The 25263-nt window shown below is 42.2% G+C and overlaps 1 protein-coding gene across 21 annotated transcripts in view; it reads left to right on the plus strand.

Moving 5' to 3' along the window:
- Positions 1–25263, plus strand: part of CD44 (CD44 molecule (IN blood group)) — a 96301-nt gene that overhangs the window by 23639 nt on the left and 47399 nt on the right. For 20 of the 21 annotated variants that reach the window (XM_025185320.3, XM_025185325.3, XM_075927473.2 and 17 more), the window contains 5 exons: positions 15956–16121; positions 20159–20295; positions 21731–21802; positions 22824–23048; positions 24977–25075. In XM_025185320.3, coding sequence (XP_025041105.3) covers positions 15956–16121; positions 20159–20295; positions 21731–21802; positions 22824–23048; positions 24977–25075 — 699 coding nt within the window. The remainder of the gene's footprint in view (positions 1–15955; positions 16122–20158; positions 20296–21730; positions 21803–22823; positions 23049–24976; positions 25076–25263) is intronic. The other variant, XM_014574238.4, reaches the window with a different exon arrangement.

Below are 25263 nucleotides of genomic sequence, written 5' to 3' on the forward strand. Positions count from 1 at the left end.
GAGAGGAAAGTTACATTAACTGCGTGTTGGCTGTGGATCCAGCCGGAGTGACTGTAACTGACCAGAACGTCCTGAATGCGGCTGCTTTGGCACACCCTCGCCCCCTCCTCCTTTCTCTCCCCCTCTCCCACCGACCCCTACCTTCCCCTGCCCCCCCCCCCCGGCAGTAGAGAGGAAAGTTACATTAACTGCGTGTTGGCTGTGGATCCAGCTGCAGTTAATCAATTACTCTAACAATTTGAAGCAGCTGCCGGAGCACTTCCAGGTTGCAGTTGGTGCCGGACCATCAGGCGTACCGGACCACTGGATGCCGGACCACCGGAGTTTTACTGTATATGATAACAGGCCGCAGAATTCAAACTCTGTACTACTGCTTTTCACATGGAGTAATGCTAGTTCCAAAATAGTAATTTCAAAATAATGCTAGTGTGGATGCTCTGGTGCAGCTAATTCAAACTTATTGGCCTCCAGGAGGCCTTTTGTAGCTGCCCAGAGTGCTTCCAGGTCTAAGTCCGAGGTAGTGCATCCACATTAATGGAGTCTGCCTCGGACTAATTTCAATGCTTCCCCATAGTGAGCACATGCTAGTTTGAATTTGTTATATCAGGAGTTCTTAAGTAGAATGTAGTAATCTTGAAATAGTTTCCTCATGTAGACATGGCCTGAGTTTTCTATTGAAGCATTTGCTGCTGCTGCACAGCTGTACCATGTTCTGATGGAATCTGAAGATTGTCATTCGGCTTTTGGGTGAAGCAATTGAAAATGAAATAATATTTAATGTAGAGAGCAAGGAAGTCAAACATGAATTATGACACTGTTTCCAGGATGTTTACCACAACAACTGTTGCCAAGCAGATAAACCATGTTTGGAAGTTCCATTAGCAGCATATTTTTTCAGCAACAGCTGCTGAGGAATGAAACAAATGGCTTGTTCTGACTTGTACTTTCACAGTAAGTCTAGCTCAGCAATATTCATTTTAGGCCCATTTTTAATAAAGCTAATTTAATAGTCATGAGAGTTGCCAAACTAAGACACTGCAGCTTTCTGTCTACCTGCAGAACAGATGTACAAACAATGGCTTTGGAAGCTGTTTCCCCAATAAGGGCAGACCAGACAGTCACATTTTCAAGTCTCATTCCACAGTTTTTTCAGCTAGGTGGGGCTTATTTAAAAAAAAATAATAATCAGATAAAAAAGCTCAAAATAATGCAAAACAGCAAAGAATGATTTTTTTGCTTTCTGCTAGCAAATCCTTCCCCTATTATATAGATCTTCCTCACTGACTCCCCATCTGGGACCTGCTCCTGCCTTCCTTCCACTACTATGGGAACAACACCTCTATTTATAGCAAGGACTATTTGCAATATTGAGACTATATCTACACTACAGTCGGGATCCATGCTCTGAGATCAATCCAGCGGTGGTCAATTTAGTGGGTCCAATGAAGACCTGCCAAACTGACTGCAGATCACTCTCCAGTCAAACCTGTTACTCTACCCCAGGTGAGAAGAGTAAGGGAAGGATATAGACCCCCATTGTAACTCGACTTCAGGTACGTTGACTCCAGCTATGTTATTCATGGAGCCAGAGTTGCGTAGCTTACAGTGACTTTCTGCTGTAGTGTCCATATAGCATCAGCCACATGACCAATATCACGTGTTCCCTGTATTCAGTTACTGATCCATGAGAGTATTCTTATTCCATGTCTGCCTATTTCCTTAAGACCCTTTGATGTGCACTGTGTCAAAGGCTTTCTGAACATCCAGGAACATTATTGGATCACAATTGTCCACATGGTTGTTGACTCCTTCAAAGAATTCTAATAGATTGTTGAAGAATAATTTCCCTTTACAAAAGCCATATTGACTCTTTCCCAACATAGCCTATTCAACTATGCATTTTATAATTCTGTCCCTTACTATAATTTCAACTAATTTTCTTGGTACTGAATATTTACTTGTCTGTAATTGCCAGGATTACCCTGAAATATTTTTTTTAAAAATTGATGTTACATAAGCTGTCCTTTAATTGTCTGGACATCATAGACTGATATAAGTGTAAGTGACAAGTTATTATTATTTGTAGTATACATATACAGGTTGAACCACTGTGGTCTGGGAGGGACTCTCTGGTCCAGCAACATTCATGGTCTGGCAGGACCACAGACCACAGATGTTGCTGGACTAGAGAGCCCAAGCACAGATGTTGCCAAAGTTGGGAGCAGAGCCAGCTGGTTGGGCCAGCAGGCCAGTGGAGCCCACGGGGCATCAGAGCCCATAGCCAGCTAGACTGGGAAGCTGGCGCAAGTGCTGGGGCCCACAAGGCATGGGGGAGAGAGGGCTCGCTGTTGTCAGGGCCAGCAAAGGGGATGCTGCAAGGCTCACAGCTGGCAACTCTACTGCCTCACAGCTCTTGGCAACCTCTGTGCTGGAGCTCTCTAGTGTACTCTGGTGATACCAGTACTGTACAATACCATTAATTTACTGAGTTGCAAATATTTGTAAAAGGTATATTTCAGAAGAACTACATTTCACTGATATAGTCCCTTTGTAAACATGTAGCCTTACAACATCCCTTTGAATTATGTTATTGATATTATTCCCAATTTTTGGCTGGGAAAACTGAGAGAGTTGCTAAATGATGTATCAAATACACAGAAAGTTAATGATAGAGGTGGGAACAGAACTCACAGTTTCTACCTACTAGTCATCTTCACTCTCCTCTGGGGATATTTTGACAGTTTTTTGGAAATAAAATGTCCATATTATTATTACTTGTCAAGGGGCTTGGAAGCGAGTGCAATGCTGCTGAAAGTTGACAGAGCTGAATATCACCATTTCTCTTCAAATATCACAGTGATGGGCGCAATCTAAAGCTCTAAATAGAATAGAATAGCTAGGGACAAGGTGCAGTATAAGTACCAACAATGAAGCTTCCCACATATTGTCTTACTAATGTGCCCTTTTTGTCATGAAGTATCTCTCAGAATAAGTTGGCGTTTTGATTTCGTATTAGCCTTGTAGAGACTGCTGAAAGGGTGTAATCTGTGGTGAATTCTTACACAGGCACCACTAGATGTAGTCTGGCAACTCACTTCACATAGACCCCTCTACATCCTACAGTGTATTGAACCAGTGGCCTAGAGATGAAAGCCTATTTCGGCCTACCCCAAGGCACTGTTATTTAGCTGAAGTCAGTGAACTGAAATCATTACAAAAAAAAAACCCCAAAACAACTTTGAATTTACCTGTTGAATTCTGTTCTGCCAGAGATGGGCAACAGGGACAGTGGGAAACATAGGGTTGTTGCTTATTTTTTGTTGCTGGCCTGACTGACAGTTTAATTGCTGAACATAGCTATGGATGCCAAACGGTTTGCGCAAGGAAACCAGATTATATTTGGTACAGATTATTTTTGGTATATTTTAGTATCTGATAAAGGAAAGTTGCCTCTTGGATGTGTTTATTGTGGATGCTGCGTAATATTTGAATTTTTATCAGAATTCATTCATCCTACTAAATTATTCATTCATCCCAGCATAGACTTCAGTGTTCCCACTTTCTTTGCCCACAAAGCCTCAAAAGGAGGCAATGTCAGTGTGGTTTAAAAACGTGGACTCTTATCTACTAGTAACTGGACTTAGATTGCTGACTTATTTTGCATACCCTTATAGTGTTCAGATTTTGTTTCAGGCACTACTGACCTGGGCTTTAGGCCAGATTCTGACATAGGGTGTGTCCAGACTCCATGCCTCCGTCGACGGAGGCATGTAGATTAGCCAGATCGGAAGAGGGAAATGAAGCCGCGATTAAAATAATCGCGGCTTCATTTAAATTTAAATGGCTGCCCCGATCTGCCGATCAGCTGTTTGTCGGCAGATCGGGAGAGTCTGGACGCGATGCCCCGACAAAGAAGCCTTTCTTCATCGACACAGGTAAGCCTCGTGAAACCAGGTTTACCTGTGTCGATGAAGAAAGGCTTCTTTGTCGGGGCATCGCGTCCAGACTCTCCCGATCTGCCGACAAACAGCTGATCGGCAGATCGGGGCAGCCATTTAAATTTAAATGAAGCTGCGATTATTTTAATCGCGGCTTCATTTCCCTCTTCCGATCTGGCTAATCTACATGCCTCCGTCGACGGAGGCATGGAGTCTGGACACAGCCATGGAGGTGACAGCCTCTGAATTCTATCTCCAGTTGGCTGAGCCAGACAGTCTGTTCAGTGCATACATTTTCATAATATACTTTAAAGAAATATTGGATTACTCAGGAAATAATAAAGGTAAAAGAAAGCTGAAATGTCATGATGTGGCCTTGCCTTAACTCCACATCTCAGTCTTTCCTCATCGTAGTGTATTATCACTGACTGATGGAGTTGCTCATTCAGATTCTTCAGGAAGACAAAACCAGCTGACTTGAGGATATTTTATATTTGAGTTTTAATAACTCTCTGATTTTTTTCTTAAACATCCAAATAACATGAGGTTTTGACTTCTAATGGCATTTTCACCAAGTAGGCATGATGAAATAGCCATTTTAGTTTGTTTCCATAAATGGTTCTCTCATGTATTATGACATATATAACTTTGAAAAATATAAACACAAATTAGAGGTGGGCCAGAACTGTGAGATCAGCTCCAAATCCCCAAAACACTAGGGAAGTTTGAATCTTGAATGGTCCCACTTCTGTAATTGTCTGGACAGAAACACTGATTAAAAAAATTTGACCTTGAGGAAGTCTGAATATAGATCCAAAATCCCACTTTGCACCTTAAGTCCTCTACCAGTATATAGCTAGATAAACGCAAATACAAATTCAAAAGCTGTGTGTTTTCCTTCTGGAATTTGAGAATTGGTGAAAAACAAAATGGTATATGGGTACTATGACATAAATGACAACAATTACTCTCCTCAGAATTTAGTATTTTTTAAAATAGATGACATTTGACACATGCAGAACTGCATGCAATGAGAGAAAATGATCAGCACCAGGTCTGTTTAGTAAATGAGGACAATTTGTGGCAAAACTCTGAAATAAGACCTGAATCCTCTTGAGCTGCGTAGAAAGCTATTTGTCTGTGCTATCAAAACCCAAAAGCTTCATGTTTTCTCAGTCTCATTCATCAATTCTTGGTTACCTGTCAATCATCTTGAACCACAAATGCAAAAAAGAAAATCCCCAAGAGAACAGCTAGCTGAGCACTTCCTGATTTCCATGGCAACAAACATTGTGGTTTTTTTTTTACTGAGCAGGCTTCCTGAGACCTTGTCTATCTAAACACCGTTTCACTTCAAGGCTTTCTGAGAAGTGAGCCAAAGTTCCTTCAAATGACTTGCTGCTACTAGTCGCTTCTATGTGTCTGTATTTGTCAGCACAATGTTTCACAGTATTAAACAATATTCTAGATGAGTATTATACTTATATATTTATGCTTAAACAGTAAAAGCAAAGAAAAAAATCCTCCCCCTCTCCCTGGGTGATCAATAACTTTTATGGAAAAGAAACTACAGCAGATCACTTGCTACTCACAGTGACCAAGGGTTGTGAAATCAAGCTAAAATGGTAGATTGAGCCTGGTTTGATGTGTGACTGCAGCTAAAAATCCTTTGGTGCTTATGCCTTGGAGGTGTATCAAACCACGAAACGGCAGAACTCCTTAGCCTAGCTCAGTCCCATACATCACTGTGGTGGACACTGGATAACAGAATGTACTTGTGGCTTTGGCTAAAGAGGTTCAGCTCTTACTACAAGCAATTGGTGCAGAAGATGAACAAGCAGAGCAGCTGCTGGGTGAGAGGAACAAGGCAGAATCAGACAATGTGTGCTGATGCATGGGATGATAGAATTGGTTCAGCCTGGGATGGAGGAATGAGATTAGGAGAGGGCTGACCAAAGAAGACTTTGCACTGACTTCTCAGTGCCTATGGGTAGCAAGCAGAAAGGGGAGAGAAATGGACGACAAAGGCTCCTGTGAAAGGCAGGAAGAAGAGGATGTGGAGGATGGGAAGTTAATGTTTTCCATGCTCATTAAATCAGAAACATCCTTGGGGCATTCCATGTCTTCAAGTTGAGTCACCAAAGTCTCATGGTCTGGGCGAGATTAATGATGATGACAATTAAGGCATGTTGTGTAATTTTTGCCTTCTTTTAAGAACTATTATTAAACAATATCGTCTTTCAGCTTTAGTGTATCACATGGATGTCAGGGAAAGAACATGGCCTCGCCAACAACCAAGCCTGCCAGCTCTGAAGGGAAAATGGAAGGAAATGTTCTGGTATTGATTGTGATCCCAATGAAAGTGGGTTTAGCATCAGACCCCTTGAGACTTCAGGCACGTTGAAAGTGTCAGAAGTAATTTGATGCACAACATGACTTACATGTTAGTTGTGTGGAGGTGGGCCAGAAGTGAGGGCAAAATTTTCTCTTGGTGCAATTCTGGTGATGTCAAAAGATTAACAAAGAATTTGGTCCTGAAATTCTGGATTTGAACGGGCTGAATTCTGGGGAAGATAGGGTTGCCAACCTTGTAATGGCACAAAACCAAACACCTTGGCCTCACCTCTGCCCTTCCCCTTCCCCAAGGTCCTGCCTCTTCCCTGAGGCCCTTCCCCCTTCACTCCATCTTCTCTCCTCTTTCCTCACATTCACTGGGCTGGGCCCACATTCCCAGTTGGAGCCCTCACATCCTCCTACACCCAACCCCCTACCCCAGCTCTGAATGCCCACCCACACCCCAAACCCCTCATCTGCAGCCCCAACACCTTGCCTACACCCCATCTAGTGCCTTCGCTTTCTGCACCCCAATCCTGTGCATTGAGTTGGATCAGGGATGAGGGATTTGGGGTGTACCAGAGGGAACTGGGCTTAGGTCAAGGGGTCTGGAGTGCAGAAAGGGGTGCAGGCTCTGGGAGGGAGTTTGGGTGTGGGTGAGGGCTCAGGACTTGGGCAGAGGTTAGAGGTGCAGGAGGATGTGGGCTCTGGGGTGGGACTGCAGTGAGGAGCTGGAGCGTAGGAGGTGGGTTAGGATTGGGGCAGTGGTGTTAGGACATAGCATTGGGGGTGATGTAGGCTCTGGGGAGTGCTTACCTATGGTGGCTCTTAGGTAGTGGGAGGAAACCTCCCCCCTGCAACTCCCATTGGTTATAGCTCCCTACCCCTCCCATATGCCTTGGAGCCACAGGAACCAGTTGGGCACTTCCTGGGGACTGCCCACAACCAGGAAAGGTAGGGACCCCTGCCTTAGCTGCACTGTGCCACTGATCAGACTTTTAACAGCCCGGTCAACAGTGCTGACCAGAGCCAGGATCTCTTTTGACCAGGCGTCCCAGTCATAAACCAGACATCTGGCACTCTTAAGGCTACGTCTACAGTGCAGCGCTATTTCGGGATATCTCCTGTATCCCAAAATAGCTATTCTGTGTCTTTTGAGTGCACCCATTATTTCAAAATATAATGGGCTCACTATTTCAACGTCCCTGTACACCTAATTCCACAACAAGTAAGGGACATTTCGGAATAGCGCATTATTTTGAAATAAGTGCTGTGTAGACAGTGCCAAATTTTGAAATAAGCTATTTCAAAATAACATCAAAATAAGTTATGCAATTTTTGTAGCTCAAATTGCATATCTTATTCCGACCTACAGTGCAGTGTAGAGAACCCTAGAGAAGATTGAATCTGGATTTAGATATGGGTCTGGATTTGACTGCCCAGGCCCTTTTTTAGTTCACAAGTAGACTGGAATTTTTCTCACCATTAAAGAAAGGAAAGAAAGACTACAGTGTTAGATTAGTTTAGAGCCTACATTTTATTTTCAATAGTGTGTTACATGGTCTCATACAAATAGAAGCATTTTCATGAAATCAATTATTTGCTACATAAAGGGCAGCGTTGTCCAGAGATTAGGGTTTAGGATTGTAGAACAGGATCTGCTGAGTTCTATTTCTGGCACAGCCATTAACTTCCTGTGTAGCATTAGGCAAGCTTTGCTGTCTCCATTTTCCCATTTGTAAAATGAGGATAATCATATCTACTTCACAACTGTGTTAAGATTAGTTAATGCTTGAATAGCATTTTGAAAATGTGAAGCATCATCTGAGTGCTAAATATTGATATCCTGTAATTGTTTTATGCGGTGTCTTCTGAGGAGAGATGTGTGCAGTGCTAAGTAAAGTTTGTCTTCCCAACTGCTGTAATGGCATACAAAAGGCATATAGTCAAAGTAATATGGATTCCATTAGGGAAAAGTTTCCATTCGGGAAAAGTTAATAGGGATGAAAACAGTCCTGCAAATACACACAGGAGTAACTATAGCCATGTGACTAGACCTGCTGAATTGAATTATGTAGAGGTTTGCACAATGAGGGTCAAAGAGTTTCCAGTTGGGACAAATGAGCAGAGCGTTCAAAAAAATGAGGTTCCAATCATAACTGGGGCTTCTGGGTGCTATTATAATGTACAGGGGTCAACAAATTATAGAAAACCCTACTCGCCAGACAAAAAAGGGACTTGCCACCCTCCCCCACAAAAAGTGTTTTTTTAATGGCATACATTCCTAATAAGAATAAGAACAGTAACTACTAATAAGTTATTAATAAATATCACACAGGTTATTAATACATATCTTATAAACTTCTACCTTTTCTCTCTGCTGCCATGTCTCCTCCCCTTGCTCCATCAGTTCCCCTGATGCCTGCTGCTCCCCAACCCCTCACCCTCTGCTGTCCTGACTCCTGCCCTTCTCACTGTCCACAGCCTTCCTGAGACCTGTCCCCTTCCACCAGCCCTTCTCTGCACCCTGTGCCCACTCCTCCAGTAGCCCCACTCTGATCGTGTGAGCTACCTCTCTTCATCCCCGCTCCTAAAACCTCCCTCTACACACCTGCCCTGCCTCTCTCCTCTGGTGCTGGTCCCTCCCCTGCAGGTGTCTGCCCTTCTGCTTCACCCCCAGAATCCCTTGGCACCTGCACCCTCCTGGTGCCTCCCCCTTTCCTCACTGCCCCTGCCCCCTTTGCTCTCTTTTTCCCTGATACCCACCCCCTCACCACCCTCTGCCCCCATTCTCCTCACGCCCCTGTGCCCTCAAAGATGCCTTGCTCCATCCTTGCCTTCCTCATGCCCACCCCTTCTTTCAAGCCTTCTCCCAGCACCTTCTCCTCCCCCTCTAAATCCCAGTGCCCTTACCCTCTCCTCTCCCAGCATCACCCTGTTCCCCCCTCCCACTGACACCTCCCCTCCTGCCCTTTTCCTCATTGTCGGCATTTGGCCCCCTGGCATTTGTCTCTCCTGCACCCTTGTCCCTTGGTGCCTTCCCCTTTCTTCTTATTATTCTTCTCCTGACCTCCTTCCCTCAGCATAAGCCCCTTCCCCATATTTTCCCCTCCCCTCCCCACAACCCAACCCAGCCCAGCCCCTTCCCCTCCCTAGGGGCCAGTTCTAGGTTTTTTTGCTGCCCAAAGCAAAATGTTTTTTGCCCCTCCCCTTTGTTATTGTCTTTTACACATGTTTGCATTTTGCAATGGTTTTTTGTTTGTTTGTTTTCTTTTCTTTTTTGTCTGGCATTTTAGCCCTATAAATAGCAAATAGCATTTTCATTTTTTTTCCATAAAGGCAAAGGTGCTTCAAGTGAACTCCCCCTTTCATTCGCTGCTGGGTCAAAGCAGCCTTTTCTCTGCCCTGTCCAGCCCCTCCCTATGGGCAAGCACCCTTCACTCCCGACCCACAGGGGGAGCAGGGTGCAGGGACAGCACAGAGCCAGAGGGGTGCAGGGAACAGTGGGGGAGTACGGGGGTGGCGCTGGGAACGGGAGGCACAGAGTCAGAGGGATGCAGGGATCGGGGGTAGCAGGGTACAGTGGAGGCACGGGGAATGGGACGTGGGGAACGGGAGGGGCAGAGGAATGGGGTCTAGGGGCAGTGCAGAGAATGGGCAGCACAGAGCTGGGGGGAAGAGATTGGGGGAGCAGGGTGCGGGGTGTAAGGGCGGCGCAGAGCCAAAGGGTTGCAAGGAAGAGGGAGAGTAGGGGGTCCGGGGTGCAGGGGAGGCGTGGGGAATGGGCGGCGCGGAGACAAAGTGGGGCTGGGGCCGTGGCAGGACTGGAGCCGGCAGGGAGGGCCCTGGCTGTGCCGCACACCGCGGCCAGCTCCCAGGGACACGCGGCCAGAGCCGAGCTGCCATGGCCCTTTAAAATCAGTGGGGCCAGGTCATGCCAGCGTCCTGGCATCCCACCCCGCCTCCTCGTGCTGGAGCTGCAGCAGGCGCTGTGCTCCTGTGGGAAGAATCGTCGCACTTCCCCCTTCCCAGCGGCACTGTGCTCCTCCGCCGGCTGGCGGATCGGACGGGGCTGCAGGCTTCGGCCAGCCCATCGCAACGGCCCACAGGGCCAGTCCACCCCTGCACTCGCCAGCTGGAAAAATCTACTCGCCACGGGCGAGCGAGCGAGTGCATTTGTCGAGACCTGATAATGTAAGTAATAATAATCCCAAACCATAAATTAGCCCAAGTTTGCTCACATCTGAGCCAAGGTTCACTCCAATGTTTCAGTGAAACTAGGCTGTTTCATCTTTGTAGCACAGCCCAAAGCCAGGTGAAGTGTAAATGATTTCCAGTTTCTTAATGAACATTTCCTACAGCCCTATAAATGAGTCCAAAATTAATAGGATTCCTTGTCTTCATAACTAGTTCCAAAATGACCAGTTTGTTACTCTTAATCTCCCTAATAGTTCTCTAGAATATAATACGGCAATTTGTTAATGAATCTTGGGTGGAGTATGTATTATCTTCAGGTTTAGCAAGAGTTGTCTCCACATTTGTGCAGGTGCAGGAGACAACTATAATTCAGCTGCTTTTGTGACATAACAAGCCCCAAATGAGTTATCAAGTTTTGAATATGGAACCCTCCAATCCAAAGCAGAAAACATTAGCTGCTGTAGCTGTAGGCTGTTTCCCTCTAGGGTGTGTCTACACACCAAAGTTATTTTGGAATAATGGCCGTTATTCCAAAAAAACTACGCGAGCATCTACACAGCAAATCTGTTATTTTGAAATAATTTTTAAATAACAGATGGCTTATTCCAACTTCTGTAAACCTTATTCTACAAAGAATAAGGCCTATTCTGAAATAGCTATTTCAAAATAAGGTGTGTGTAGATGCTCCATTGCTGGTAGTTTGAAATAGCCCTCACCAGGGCCATTCTAAATTATTCCTCCCGGGGGTCTAAATCAAGATAGTACTTCTACATTAGGGAAGCCTGCCTCGGACTAATTTTGAGGCTTTCCTGCAGTGTAGCCATGCTATTTTGAAATAAGCTATTTCAGAATCACTATTCTGGAATAGTTTATTCTGAAATAACTGTGCAGTTTAGATGTAGCTTATGTGAGCCAGTCATTAAAAAGTGATGCAACACACATTTAGTGTAACACATCCTAAAAGCACAAGGGGTAAAGTGGCAAGCAATACCACCTTTCTGGATCACTCAAAAAGAAGCATTTTTTAACTGAGGGGGGCTATGGCCACATGTCTTGAACTCAGTGCCACAGAGCATTAGGGGAGGTATTATTTCTGTTTCTGCACTCTGGAGGAGTAATGCCTAGGACTACCATTACTAAGGGAGACAACCAGATTCTTTCCTCACAGCACAATTCAAGCACTGTGAACCATAGTGGAAAATGGTACTTGCTTCTTCTCCTAGTCTACAGCATATAAAAGCTCTCATTCATACCATCAGAACCCCACACATCCATAGCTACCATTAAGACCGTTTGCAAAAACATACATGGAATCATTTTCTGTCAGAGAATGCAGTCTGTTAATGTGGAAACATGGCAAAATCATGTCACTTTTACTGACAACAATGTTCAGACCGTGTCGGAGCATCGTGTTTTGACATTTTGAGAAGAAAAGTTTTGAATTTTTGTTTTCAATCCAATGTTTGTTTCAGATGTTTATAATTTTGAATTATTTATTATGATATAAAATGAAATAAGGGAGGGGTTGGAATGAAATACTGAGATTGAACTAAAATGCATTTTGGGTTCAGCTCTGAACTGGAATGAAGATAGATGTCAAAATCTCTGAATCCTTCCACAAATGGATCTGTAGTTCTCTGCACAGCTCTAGCTGCTATTTTGCTCTGGTTTCATCTCTTTTCAAGCCCAGCTTCAGCTTTAACCAAGGTCTGCTCGAACCACCATCTTTGTTTCCATCTTCCACTCTGGTACATGTGCCTCCTTCTAAGTGGGCCCCTGAAGTGGGCAAAGCTGCTTCCTGACTGATCTGCCATTCCGCCACCTTCTCCTGCATCAGGTCTAACTGAAGAAACCACAATGCGTTGATGTTATAAACCACATCCTGTCTGCCTCTATCCCTCCAGTCTCCACGATTTGCCCCTAAATTTATACATGAGATGAAATATGCTACCTGGTTCAATGTTTGCTACCATGATTTAGTTCCACTGCATCGGTAGTGCTTGCAGGATGGAGCCCAGAGATTCTTAACGCTTTAGGTCAGAGATATTGTCAGTGTCACATAAACTTATGGGACAGTTACTCTTGTATAAATAATAATAATCCTTTTGCATTCCATACAGTCTGAGTCTGATTTACTGTTCCATTTGCTTATTTGTTTCCAGCTTGCTTCCATACGTGGTATACAACAGTGGTGATTATTCAGCACCCTTTGATAGCTACCATTTATTTTGATGTGTGCATGTGTGTTTCTATAATAATATTGACTGTCTCTAGCTCATGCCATAAGATGGGAGTTAAAGGGAAATGGCTGCCTAATAGATTTATAAAAAGTATCTCTGTGAATTTTTAGGGATTGCATTCTGGCCCTCATAGGGGAGAGTGTATGATGTGGTACCTTTTAATTTTGTAAGCACCTGAGAGTAACAACTTTGCAATGTATGCAGTAGGTTGGATCTGTGTTCTTGATGTATGTTGGAACTCCCATTAATGTTACTATGAGTCATGTTCTGCACTTTGCTGGAAAGAACAAACTATTTAGTTTGTGCATGCTCTGGGATTATCATTTTAGACTGGGGCTACAGTCAAGTTTCCTCTTGAGGGAAGGGTGGGGTCAGAGCTGAGTTAATTATTTTTTGCTTTGAAGTGTGTTGAGTCTTTCCCCACTTTCCAGAGCTGTTACATTTTTTTCACACTGTCAAAAAAGCAACCAGTAGTCCTGTGGCACCTTAGCGACTAACACAAAAAACAGTAACAGAAGCTGTCGTGGACACAAAAGCACTTCATTGTGTATGTTTATTTTGTGTGTAGGTACTCTTCAGATTATACATTTTTTTCACCATTTTATCATCCATACCTCAAATCTTTCCAAGCCAAAGAGGAATGGTTGTATCCCTTACACTAGTAGCTGATATAGTATCTATAGTGCAATTGAAAGCACTTCTTTTTCTTAGGAACTGAATGTGCTACTTGCTTAGTGTTGCCAGCCCCCATGACAAAGGAATGGTCAAGGTTTTTAGAAACAGATGCCTTAACTTAAGGTCCTAAGCCGCATTTAAGGACCTAAATAAGTGGCCTGATTTTCACAAGTCCTACCTCTGAAGTCAGTGGAAAATCAACCATACGGGAGGCTGGGTGCCCGTAGGAGAGATTTATGTTTGTTTGAATTGTTGATTGTATAATTAGGCTGTTAGAAATTTGGATCAAATTGAGAGTGAGGCTAAGGGCTTATCTCCATGGAAGAGTTGGCTTGCAGCAAGCTAAATTATGATTTTTAAGCACACTAGCTACTCCACACGAAGTCCCTGTGTGCATGCTCTCTCTGAGCATTACAATTATATCTCCATTTGGAGCTAGGGGTATGATTTCCAGATCATGTAGACATACTCACTCTAGCTCTTACTGCGGGACTTGTGCTAAAAAGAGTAGGCTAGCTGTGACAGCACAAGCAATGGTGAATAGTAACATGTATAGCCACCCTGAATAGAAGCCTATCTGGACCCCCTGGGTATATATTCAGGGTGGCTAATTCCAGTGCTATCCCTGCCTGAGCTACTGTAGCTACACTATCATTGTTAGCCTGCTAGCTTGATGAGAGCTAATACAGATACTTGTAGGTGCTCTGGGAATCACACCCCAGCTCCAAGTGTAGTTAGAACCGAAGAGTGCATTTGTGCACTTTAGCTTAAGGCATTGCCAAAGTACATGAACTAAACTGCATGTTAAGGGTGTGTCTACACTGCACCTTTACCTCAAAATAAGCTACACAGCACCAAATTTTGAAATAAAGCGCCGTTCCAAAACATCTCTTAACCCTCATGGAACGAAGTTTACAGGGACATCGGAACAGCGAGCCTGTTATATTTTGAAATAACAGGTGTGCTCAAAAGACCCAGAATAGCTATTGCGGGATACTCCCAGTATCCCGAAATAGCGCTGCAGTGTAGATGTAGCCTTAATGAGCAATGAGAGTGTCCATATGGGGAGCTAGTATGGAATAGTTCACACTAGCCACTGCAGCCTTTTTTCCTGTGTAGAGAAGCTCTAAATGACTCACACTTGGACTAGTTTGCTATAATTTAAATGCTGGGTGTCTGGAAGAAGCCTTATATTGCTTTGGACTACCTGAGCTGTCACATAACAGAAGCGCCTAGGTTTTAAAATCTGCTATATATTTGAAAGTTTGTCCATATGTCTGTCTGTCTGTTTGTTCAAGATCGCCTCCTAAACAGTATGACCTAGGACCACCTAATCTGGCATATAGCATCCACTTTTTATAACTTAAAGCTAGTTCAGGGTTTGGTTGTGCCAAGAAAATGAGATAGGCCTGGAATTGGATTATTTCTCATAAAACCATATAGAAAAGAGTCAGAATCACCGGGCAGGTGATTTGAAAGTGAGTTAGGTTATTCTGACCATTCCTAGTTGGCTGTGTGGTTCCTTAGAGCTTGTTTGCCTACCTTCATTCCCTACCTCCCTACCTTTAGCTGATGCCAGCTCCAGCCCTGGGGAAGCTGGTGGTGGCTGCCCAGCTGTTCCCAGGGCAGGAGGCTTGCTCTGGAACAAGTTCAGCATTCAGCATTTTTATAGGTATAAATCATGTAGCACATTGCTTACTTGCTTCCTACATCAGCTGTGGCATCTGATATCAAACTAGTCTAACTGGTCTGCCCTCAGATGCCAAAAGAACCTATTAGTTGAGCCGATGCTAAAATAGTCTCAGATGTTAGTTCTCCTTTAATGTACAATTGCATGAACAAATTAAGACCCTGAAATGAACAGAATGAGATCATTTAATACAGAGACTGAGGGTATTTGCAATAGATTACATCAACTTCCACCTTTTCCTTTTTATTCCCACTATGAATGAGATATTTGGATTTAAGCAGATTTAAAATGGACCTGGATGGCTGGATATAGAAGTATGGCCAAAAAGAGTCAAACAGTGTGCTTTCAATGTAATTTATATGTCAATGGCAGCTTATGTATGACAGTGATGAATCTTGAAAGCATTGTATAAAAACTAGAGGAATCTGCAAGACTAGTACATATTTATTCATAGGTTAGTTGCTAACTGGGAGAGTTTGGAAAATTTCATTAACAAACATTTCCAGTGAAGCCAAAACTTATCCAGACATATGTGTTTCTAAAACAGCTTGGCAATCTGTCCCATTAAATCTTCTGCACCAATTTGTTGTTGTCGTTGTTTTTGTTGTTGATTATGATGACTTTTTTCATGTTCCCCACAATTCTACCCATTTCACAAAAACAGTATACTACTGTTCTTAGACATTCTTGTGGTATTTGAACTAAAAGCATCTGGATGTAGTTTGGAACACCAGATTTATTGTGCAATCCTCCCTTAATAAACTGGTGGATGTTGATGGTTCTCTGTAATATCATTGTAATTGGCAATGAAATCTTGGTAGGGTTTCAGTGAAATAGCAAGTATTATCTTTGTAATAATTTCTTTCTTCTTCAATCAACAGAATTTAATATCAGTTGCAGATATGCAGGAGTTTTCCACGTTGAGAAAAACCGTCGCTACAGTCTCACCCGAAATGAGTCAATTGAACTCTGCAGAGCTCTCAATAGTACCTTACCAACAATGGAACAGATGACGAAAGCTCACAAACTTGGATTTGAAACTTGCAGGTATGGAAATTATAAAGAAGATATTCTATAGTAAATATGTAAATCTATCTGTCTATCCATCCATGATGATGTGGTGTGCCAACTGCAATTACTTTTAAATAGTATTAATTAGTTAAATAGTCACATCACGTATGAGTAGAAAATCATTACTGAATTATTGTTGTTGTAAATGAAGTATCAAAATCAAAGAGGTGTATTGGTTCTTGGCTCCAGTTAAATTTTTATCAATGCCCCTTCAGAAAACATAAAAGAGTTATCGTTAAAATTGGCAGATGACACAAGGACTGGGGAAGTAACAAATGATGAAGAGGACAAGTTACTGATTCAGAGTGATATGGATTACTTGTCACGCTGGGTGAAAACAAACAATATGTGTTTCGATACAGCCCAATGTAAAATCCTACTTCGAGGAACAAAGAATGCACTTATCAAATGGGGAATTCTGTTCTGAGAAGCAGTGTATCATGGATGGTAGTCAATTGAATGTGAGCTTCAAGTGTGACCATATGACATAAAGGGCTAATGCGATTACTGGGCATATAAAGACGTGAAATATCAATGTGGTGAAAAGGGCCAATATAATTACTGAGCATATAAAGAGGTGAAATACAGAATAATAAATTATATCACCTTTGTATTTGGCACTGATGTGACTGCTACTAAAATATTCTGCCCACAGTTCTAGTGTGCACTATCAAAGGAGAATGTGGAAAAATTGAGTGAAAAGTTGCAAGAATGATGGAAGGATTGGAAAACATGTTTTATAGCGATAGACGTAAGGAACTTGGTGTATTTGTCTTATCATGAGAAGCAGACCTGCTGACGGGAAGGCAAATGGGGCAGTTGCTGCATCTCCGCTCCCCCCGCTCCAACTCCGCCCCCCGTCCAGCTCTAAGAGCCACTTGGAGTGCAGAGTGTGATGATTTAAAGTGCCACAGTAGCAGCAGCAGCAGCGGCTGGGAGCCCCAGGTTCCTTTGAATCACCTGGTGAGTCAAGGGGTCTGGGGTTCCAAGTCACTGCTCCTGCGGGCCTTTAAATCACCACACCATGCCCTCTCGGCAGCTTGTAGTGCTAGAGGCAGGTATTCAGCACAGTGCTCTGCGTGGCACAGAGGGCTGGTTGCCTTGGCGCTGCTCCTTCTGCCTGAGGCCCCGCCCTTTCCCGGGCATGGAACCAGTCCCCCCACTCCTTGCCCCAGGGCCTGTGGAAACTGTCACCTCTCCTGATAAGAAGGTTGCGGGATGACTTGATTATAGTCTATAAGTACCTACCTAGGAAACAAATATTTGATAATACAGGGCTCTTCAGTCTAACAGTCGAAATATAACGCAATCCAACGGCTGTATGGTGGAGGTGTAAGCTTTTAACATTGAGGGTAATGAACCATTGGAACAAAGTACCAGCAGTTCCCATCACTGGGAATTTTAAAATCAGGTTTGGCTACTTTTCTAAAAGAGATGTTGTATTTCAAACAGGGATCAATTCAGGGAAGTTCTGTGTATGCTCTGCGTTCTGCAGGAGGACAGACTAGCTGATCATAGCCATCCTTCCTGGCCATATGATCTATGATTCTGAATTATTCAGGTCATCCCAAAACAGCAGTTGCAGAAAGGAGACAAGATTCAAGTACAGCAAGCAGAAAGGAGGGGTCATTGTTGAACAATATGGGCTCAAAGCACTAAAACTCTTATTAAAATCAACTGGATCAAAAAACGTCAGTGGGATTTCAATTTGAGTAAGACGTGAGTAGGTATTTCAGGATTTGTCCTGTAGTTTATTGAGTAGAAAGAACGGTGGGCATCTCTTCAACTCTTTACATTTTGTAGTTTGTACTTTTTATCAGTCCAGAAAAATTAAACCAGATTATATTGTTTAAAGTTGTTACGTATGAAGGCAGACTTGTCTGTTGGAAATTTAATTCAAGGCAGTTGTGTTTTTCTCTGTCCTTTAGCTGATTGAATCCCCTTCCCTGTGCATAAGTCTGCAAATTCATGAGAAATCAATAAAAGTGCCTTCCTATTAGTGTGGTAATGTACAAAATCATATGTATAGAAAGTGCTTAGTCTAATTAACACAGAAATAATTAAATTAGTTTATGTTTGTGCAGTGCTTTGAAAATGTTTGGTGTGATGCAGTATAAATGTCAAGTACTGTTGTTATTAATTGCACATGCATAGGCAATCTATCTTTAAAGATCTCCTGCAATCCTAGTTGCCCTTACACTAGGACTATGCTTTGTGCTCATTCACTGGTATAAATCAGTAATATGTGTGGCTATCAGTGGGAGAATGATGTTAGCCATATTGCCAGGGAATATCAGGCAAAAATTCCTGATGGCAAGTGGTGGAGAACAGTCTCCTCAGTGAAGTGGAGAGATGATTTAAAATGCTGTCAAATGAAAGACAAGAGGGACAGTCATGCGGTGGCAAAGAGAAGTGCTGAATGGCCAGATTGGCATTTTCTTCCTCTATCTCTTTCGAGTCTTATGTACTGGATATGTAAGATGAGAAGAAAATGGAAAGGAACATTTTTAAAGTGTTATAGAAATAGAAGGAACTCTTTCTCACATTGTAGGAGAGCTGTGGTTTTGCTTTCACTGCACTTTCCTGAAACCCCACCCCCTGCCATACATGCACCTAGAAAAGGACAGATATTGAATTTTATTTTTTTGAGATAATTTGTTGGTGCTTTGTATTTTGTATTCCTCTCATACAATGCCCTAAATCCAACTCAGTACAGTACCGTAAGTCAATCTGTATGGGCCCGAGTGGGAGACACAAAGAATTAATACATTACATATAATAGTCAAAGCACACACGGAACAGAGAGTGAATGTGAATGAGTCAGCGGGCCATAACACAACAAAGATTTTTATTATAACGCCGCCAATGTGGTAGTCTTAGTGATAGGATTCAGCATCTAGGACTAATAAAAAAAATCTGTCTGTGCCAGTGAAATCGTCTTTGTTCCACTTGCAATAGAGGTTTAGAATTGAGAATATCATTGCCATCATTTGATCCAGGTGGAGGTGAATCATGGATGTGGGCTATAACAGTGCTTGGGGAACCACAACTGAGACAGAGTGCAAGAAGCTACCACCATGCCTGCCCCTCCCTGATAAGTAGCAGCTTTAAAACAACTCCAAACCCCTAGGGCTCTTTCTCATTTAATCACCAGTCTCATCTAAAAAGATTTCAGGGAAACCAGTAACTCCACAGGATTTAGTCATTTGATATGGGATTGCAAAATAATAATAACCTGTTACATAATTTTGTTAACCACAAGCTCGATTGAAATTTCAGCTTGATTTATGGGCCCCTTACTCAATGGCAGCATTATTCACAACTCATATTATCTAGGGGGATATTAAAGAGTTCAGCTAACATTCTGTAGGGGAAATATTGCCGCATCTGAACACTTTAATAAGTTTTTCACTTCTCATGGACTGACGTGTTATTAATCGTGGCTGCACATCTTTGCTCATGATCTCAAACCACATTTCTAGCTTGTAATTCCAGTGCAAAATGGTACTAAGCCATTTGTCAGCCATTGAGCAGGGAAGGTCACTCATGGTCGGACCAGTGCTGGTCAAGGCTAGTGGTAGGACCCAGAGTCAGGCACCAGGACTCAGAGCCAAGGGCCAAAAACAGTGTCAGGAAATGAACAGAGCCAGAGCAAAGAGGGACAAGGCTGACACAGGAAAAACAATGAGGAGTCCTGAGGCACCTTAAAGACTAACAAGCAGGGCATAAGCTTTTGTCAGATGCATGAGGACTCCTCATTGTTTTTGCTGAAACAGACTAATATACCGACCCCTCTGAAGCTGGCACAGGAACGGAGGCAGCAGTGGGTTTAAATGATGAGTAGCCAGTGACCTGCTGGTGCTGCTGGGTTTAAGAACATGCCTGTTGGTTCCTCAATCTATCATGCACTTATGCTGGTAGTTGTGTTCATGAATCAGCCTGGAGACCGAGCTGACATGCTCAGCTGCACACTTCCACTCCTGACAGTGTTGTTCATTCTCTGTCCTTCCCAGGTATGGCTTCATAGAAGACAAAATTGTAATCCCACGGATCAAGCCCTATTTTCTTTGTGCAGCAAATTACACTGGGATTTACATACTCAATTCAAATACGTCGGACCGGTATGATACATATTGTTACAATGCATCGGGTAGGTATTTGCTTTACTCTGTAAGTGAGAATGAACATTTTTAACAGTAACCTACACAATCTCTCATATAGGTTGCTGGAATCAGAGCTTCCGTATTAAATTGAATGTACATTGTGGTCTTGCTTTCACATTTGAAGATACATTTGCATTTTGAAAATCAGTGGACCTGCTCCTGCTGATGCTATCGGATGTTTTTGGCCCATTATACTGCCTGTACTTTGAACTAAACAATTTTCTGTGTTCATATTTGATTTCTGATTCTAAATCCCAATAATTATCTTTTTAGCAGGGAAATGCCACAAATATGGATCCAAAGAACACAGAATTGTTGAATGTGATGATTTCCACTCCTCTCATTCTTGTACCCCCTCATATGTTTTCTGAGTTAATATTAGTGAAATTTACAAGCTCTGATAGCTCAGGGACCCTGAAGATGCTTCGCTTGCTTTCACTACTTGCACGAGGCCGCTGGCAAACATAAAATCAAGTGTTGTTCAGCTTCATTAGTATTCAAAGTTCACTAATTTGTGGAGTTATGTTTTTTAATCATATTTTTTTCTAATTTTCTTTATTTTTCTGTGCCATAGGAGGGCCAAAAAGGACCCCTGCAAAATTAAAATGTCCAGAATCAAACTGGTAGTAATTTTGCTCAGTATTTGTGCTACAATAACTGGGCACAGGAAATGTGTGAAGAAAATGAGACTGGCTTGAATGAGTTGATTAGATTTTATTAAATCTATTGTTCATATTCAGAGCTGGTATAAATAAAAGCAACTGCACAAAAATCTGTAGGTCAATTTCAATGGGGATTTAAATAGTGATATAATTTTTGAATTTATCATTTGCTTTGATATCTCCTGTCTGAAGCCTCATTCCACGCTCTGGAGTTCAACAGGCTTAATCCTGAGTTGGGTAGAGAAAGGCAAAGGGCTCTGAGCTACCAGCTCTGAAACTGGAGCTGTCAGAAGGAGTTAAAATGGACCATACAGTTGTTCTGATGTATATTGATTTGAATGGCCCCGAAAGGACTGTCCTGCAAGCCTAGGGTTAGCTTCTTCTACCCCCATCATATTTCCTAAGTTCTCTACCCCAGAATGTCCCCAGTACAGAGGAACCACACTATCCTCAGCCTTTGGGGACAGCTAGAGTGGCAAAAAGGGCTTGCCCTGGTCTGAGGATCTGGTCTAAACTGAGAATGTGGAGAGTAATTTTTTTGAAATTTGATTACAATTCACCAATTTTGTCCCTTTTAAAAATGTTTACAAAATTCTTAGTTTTCTCAAACTCACTTATTAGAGAAGATAAGACCCCAAGAAATGATTCTAGTAAATCATTGATACAACTCTGAATCTAATAAATAGGGCAGAAGAGACTGAATTTTTCTTGCCACCTTTTGTCAAATTAATTAATATCTTCTGTCCCCATCTCCTTTCAGAAACCAGGGACCAGGCATGTGAACCAATCATAAGGTTTGATGCTTCTTGGGCTGATAATCATACCAAAATAGGTAAAGTACTGCATAAGTGAATGATTAGTATTGATTCCATTTTCAGTTACCAGGTTTCTCTTCTGTATATAAGCAATGCAGATGTTCAAGATCATGCTAGATGTAAGAAAAGCAAGTTCAGAGATGGTAATATGCTGCAAGTGAAGCAATCACACATTCATTCCCTCCTCCCCAAATTAGGCTGAATGTGACAGCATTCATCTTGAGGTGGTATTAGTGAAGTATATTCTCCATATTGACACTACATTGTTTTTAATAAATAAAGGCCGGATAGTGCTTCTTTGATGAAAGAGCTTTATTTAAGTCTTCTGTGTCCTAAACAGATTGTGTACCCTCCATATCATGCCTAAGATTGCTAGCCTGGAGAGGAACTGAGGATGAAATCCTGGCTCCATTAGTGTCAATGGAAGTTTCACCACCAACTTCAATGGTACCAAGATTTCACCATGAAAGTTAATCCAGATTTTAACCCATTACCAAACTGGGCCCATTATTGTGATGAATATGTAACACCAACAGGCAGAATGGAACCTGGGACCTCTGGAGCTTAGTGCATGAGTTTAAAGCCAGCTAGCTCTTAGCTAAGGCTGTAGAGAAAACTCATTATTCTCTCTGTAAGTGGTCTCAATGCCTCTAGATGGGACAAAAGGAAAAACTATGCAGCACTTTAAAGACTAACAAGATGGTTTACTAGGTGATGAGCTTTCGTGGGCCAGACCCACTTCCTCAGATCATATTCTGAAAGAGAATTGGCATGACCATGTATACCAAAGGAATATAATGAAAAAACTGAACACATGGGACAGTAACAAAACCCAGATGGTGTGTAGATTACACATACACAAATCAGAACTACCATAGATCAGTGAAGGATGAAATGGACAGACAGAAAAAAAATTGGTTGATATCAAATATGACTACAACTATGGTCATAGCCCTGTTGCCTCACCATAGCCCTGTTGCCTCCAACATTCACTATCAAAGCCTAAGATATTTAAACTGATCTCTTTCCTTCCAACAGTCATAGATAATGCGGATGGCTCACGTTACATGGATGGTGTAAGACACACTGAGCCAACTCCAGTTACAGAGGATGATCGTGTGGGTAGTGGCTCAATACATGACAGTGATACAACAAACCCCACCATCATCAGAACTCGCATATCTGGTTCTCCATATTATGAAGTGCCATCAACAGATTATTCTTCAGGATCGGGCAGAAAGGAATATCACCCCACACGCACCAGTAAGAATAATAGACTATAACTATTATAGTCAGTGTGTCCTCTTAAAATAATTGGATGAAAAATTTCTCTACCCCAGATTCTATTCTTAGAATGCCAATGGGCCTCACTTAAGAAAACAGTCTTGGGATCTGAAAAGGCTTTGTAAGCACTATAGACATGGCAAAGAGAGAGCACAATCTCTGTCCTGGATTCCCAGGGTTCTTGAGAAAGAATTGGAAAGGAAAAAGTTGTGCATCATTGTGATCATAGAAAATTTTCACTTTCTAAGGACATTTCATCATAACATGAGTGTGTGAACCAATCACACATCAAAAAAAATCTGGTTTTCTTCCTCTGGGAATAATTTCACTGTATGGTGATAATGGATGTTTCCAAGAACCCTGATGCTACTCCTACTGAAATCAGTGGAACTATTATGATAGATTTCACTGGGAGACAGATCAGGCTCAATGAAATCTAGCAAAACATTATTTCTGTAACAAATAAATATCACAGATCCAAGGGCAAGAGATGAACACAATAAAGTGTTTTACCAGAAGAATCTGGAAAAGCAAGTACAGAAGCAGGAGGGTAAGATTTCAATACCTAGGGATTACGCTCGAGTAGTCTTATCTATTTTCCAGTGTGATCAATTTGTGGGAAATTGTTGGTGCTGTCAACCTTCCACTTATAGTGCTTCTTTTTCCAGCAGATAGGGAAGGGATTCTGTATACCAGGAACCAAAATCTGCCCTGAGCTACATCCATGAAGCCTTAGAAAAGACAATTGGGTCTGGGATAACCAGAGAGTTGTATAGGCATGGCATAAAGCAAAAGCTGTGTGGGTGAATAGAAGATATTTTTTCACTTTCTCGGTTTTCCTTTTCTTTTGACGTCAAGGCATATATGGTAGATTTTCTAATTTAATCTCTCTTTATGTTGATGATTAAGCGCCTATTAGCTGTTCATATTTTGTAAGCCGAATTGAGTACATGCAGGTCTCACAAATATTAATGAATTTGCCCTCATAAATTGGGAAGTGCTGTATGATCTCCATTTTAGAAAAAGAGGAACTGAGACACAGAGAAACTAAGTGACTTGCCCAAGATCCTACAGGAAGTGTGGATTTAAGCTAGGTTTCTTTAGTCCTGTTTCAGCAATTTAACCAAAAGACCAACCATCCTTCCTCGGTAGGAGAAAGCATCCTCTGGGCTGTGGAGACAAGCTTTTATTTCCAAGTAGAAGATACCAAAAGTTCATGTCATTGTCCTATCTATCTATTAAAATGTTTAGTTAATTGTTTTATTGAGTGGAAGTGTTGACAAAGTATAAAGTTGATTTGCTCTTGATACAGTACTTGTGAGACTTTGGGCCTGCTTCTCTACATAGCTTACCGATAATATCAAAATACCATGGGAGGGTAATGCTGCTATTCTCTCCATGGAAATTAAAGTCAGAACACTTCCTGTCAAATTTCATGAATTATCCTTCCACTGCTCTCTATGGGAATTCTCCTCTTTTCTGCTTACAGCTGGACCAAAGCTCAAAATAGGCAATGATAGTGGCAAAATTACAAATTGCCTCAAGCACTTTGGGGGAGTCCAGATTCAGAGGTGCCAGAGCTAAATGAACATAAATCCAGCCTTAATTAAGTGAATCAGTTGTCTTTGCCACCTTCCCTGCCATGGGCATTATCATTGGGGTGCTGCAAATACATCCTTTCCTTTGAACAATCAGTGTGTTAGTTACTAGATACCAAGATTAGAAAATCAATTATATTTAATGATAAACTACATAAAGGCCCCAGTTTCCTGTCCTTTTACCCTTCCAATGGTCCAACAAATGAAAGAGCTAGGCATTCTATAGTGTGAAATCACTAACCATGAGAACAGCAGGAGAGGTAGTTCAGCAAACAAAAAGTGACAGTTGGTTTACCCTTCATCACACAGATCATATTGCACCACTTGATGAAGATTCCACTCAGATTTCACTGATGACTGAACAAGACAATGATCATCCTAACAAAAGACCACATCCCACAAGTACTAGTAAGACTAATGAATTGTAATAACTTTGCCAGTTTCAGTCTGTATTTAACCTACTCTCTCACTCTGGCAGGATATTCTGGTAAGTAGCTAGGTACTTACCATCTTCAGCATTGGAACAGAAAACAGCTTCCTGGGGTGGTTAAATCAGGAATGAGATCTTTGGCACGATGGCAGTCACTGGTGATCAG

This window comes from Pelodiscus sinensis, chromosome 5, assembly GCF_052426305.1.
Source record: "Pelodiscus sinensis isolate ZL-2025 chromosome 5, ASM5242630v1, whole genome shotgun sequence".
Lineage (NCBI taxonomy): Eukaryota > Metazoa > Chordata > Testudines > Trionychidae > Pelodiscus > Pelodiscus sinensis.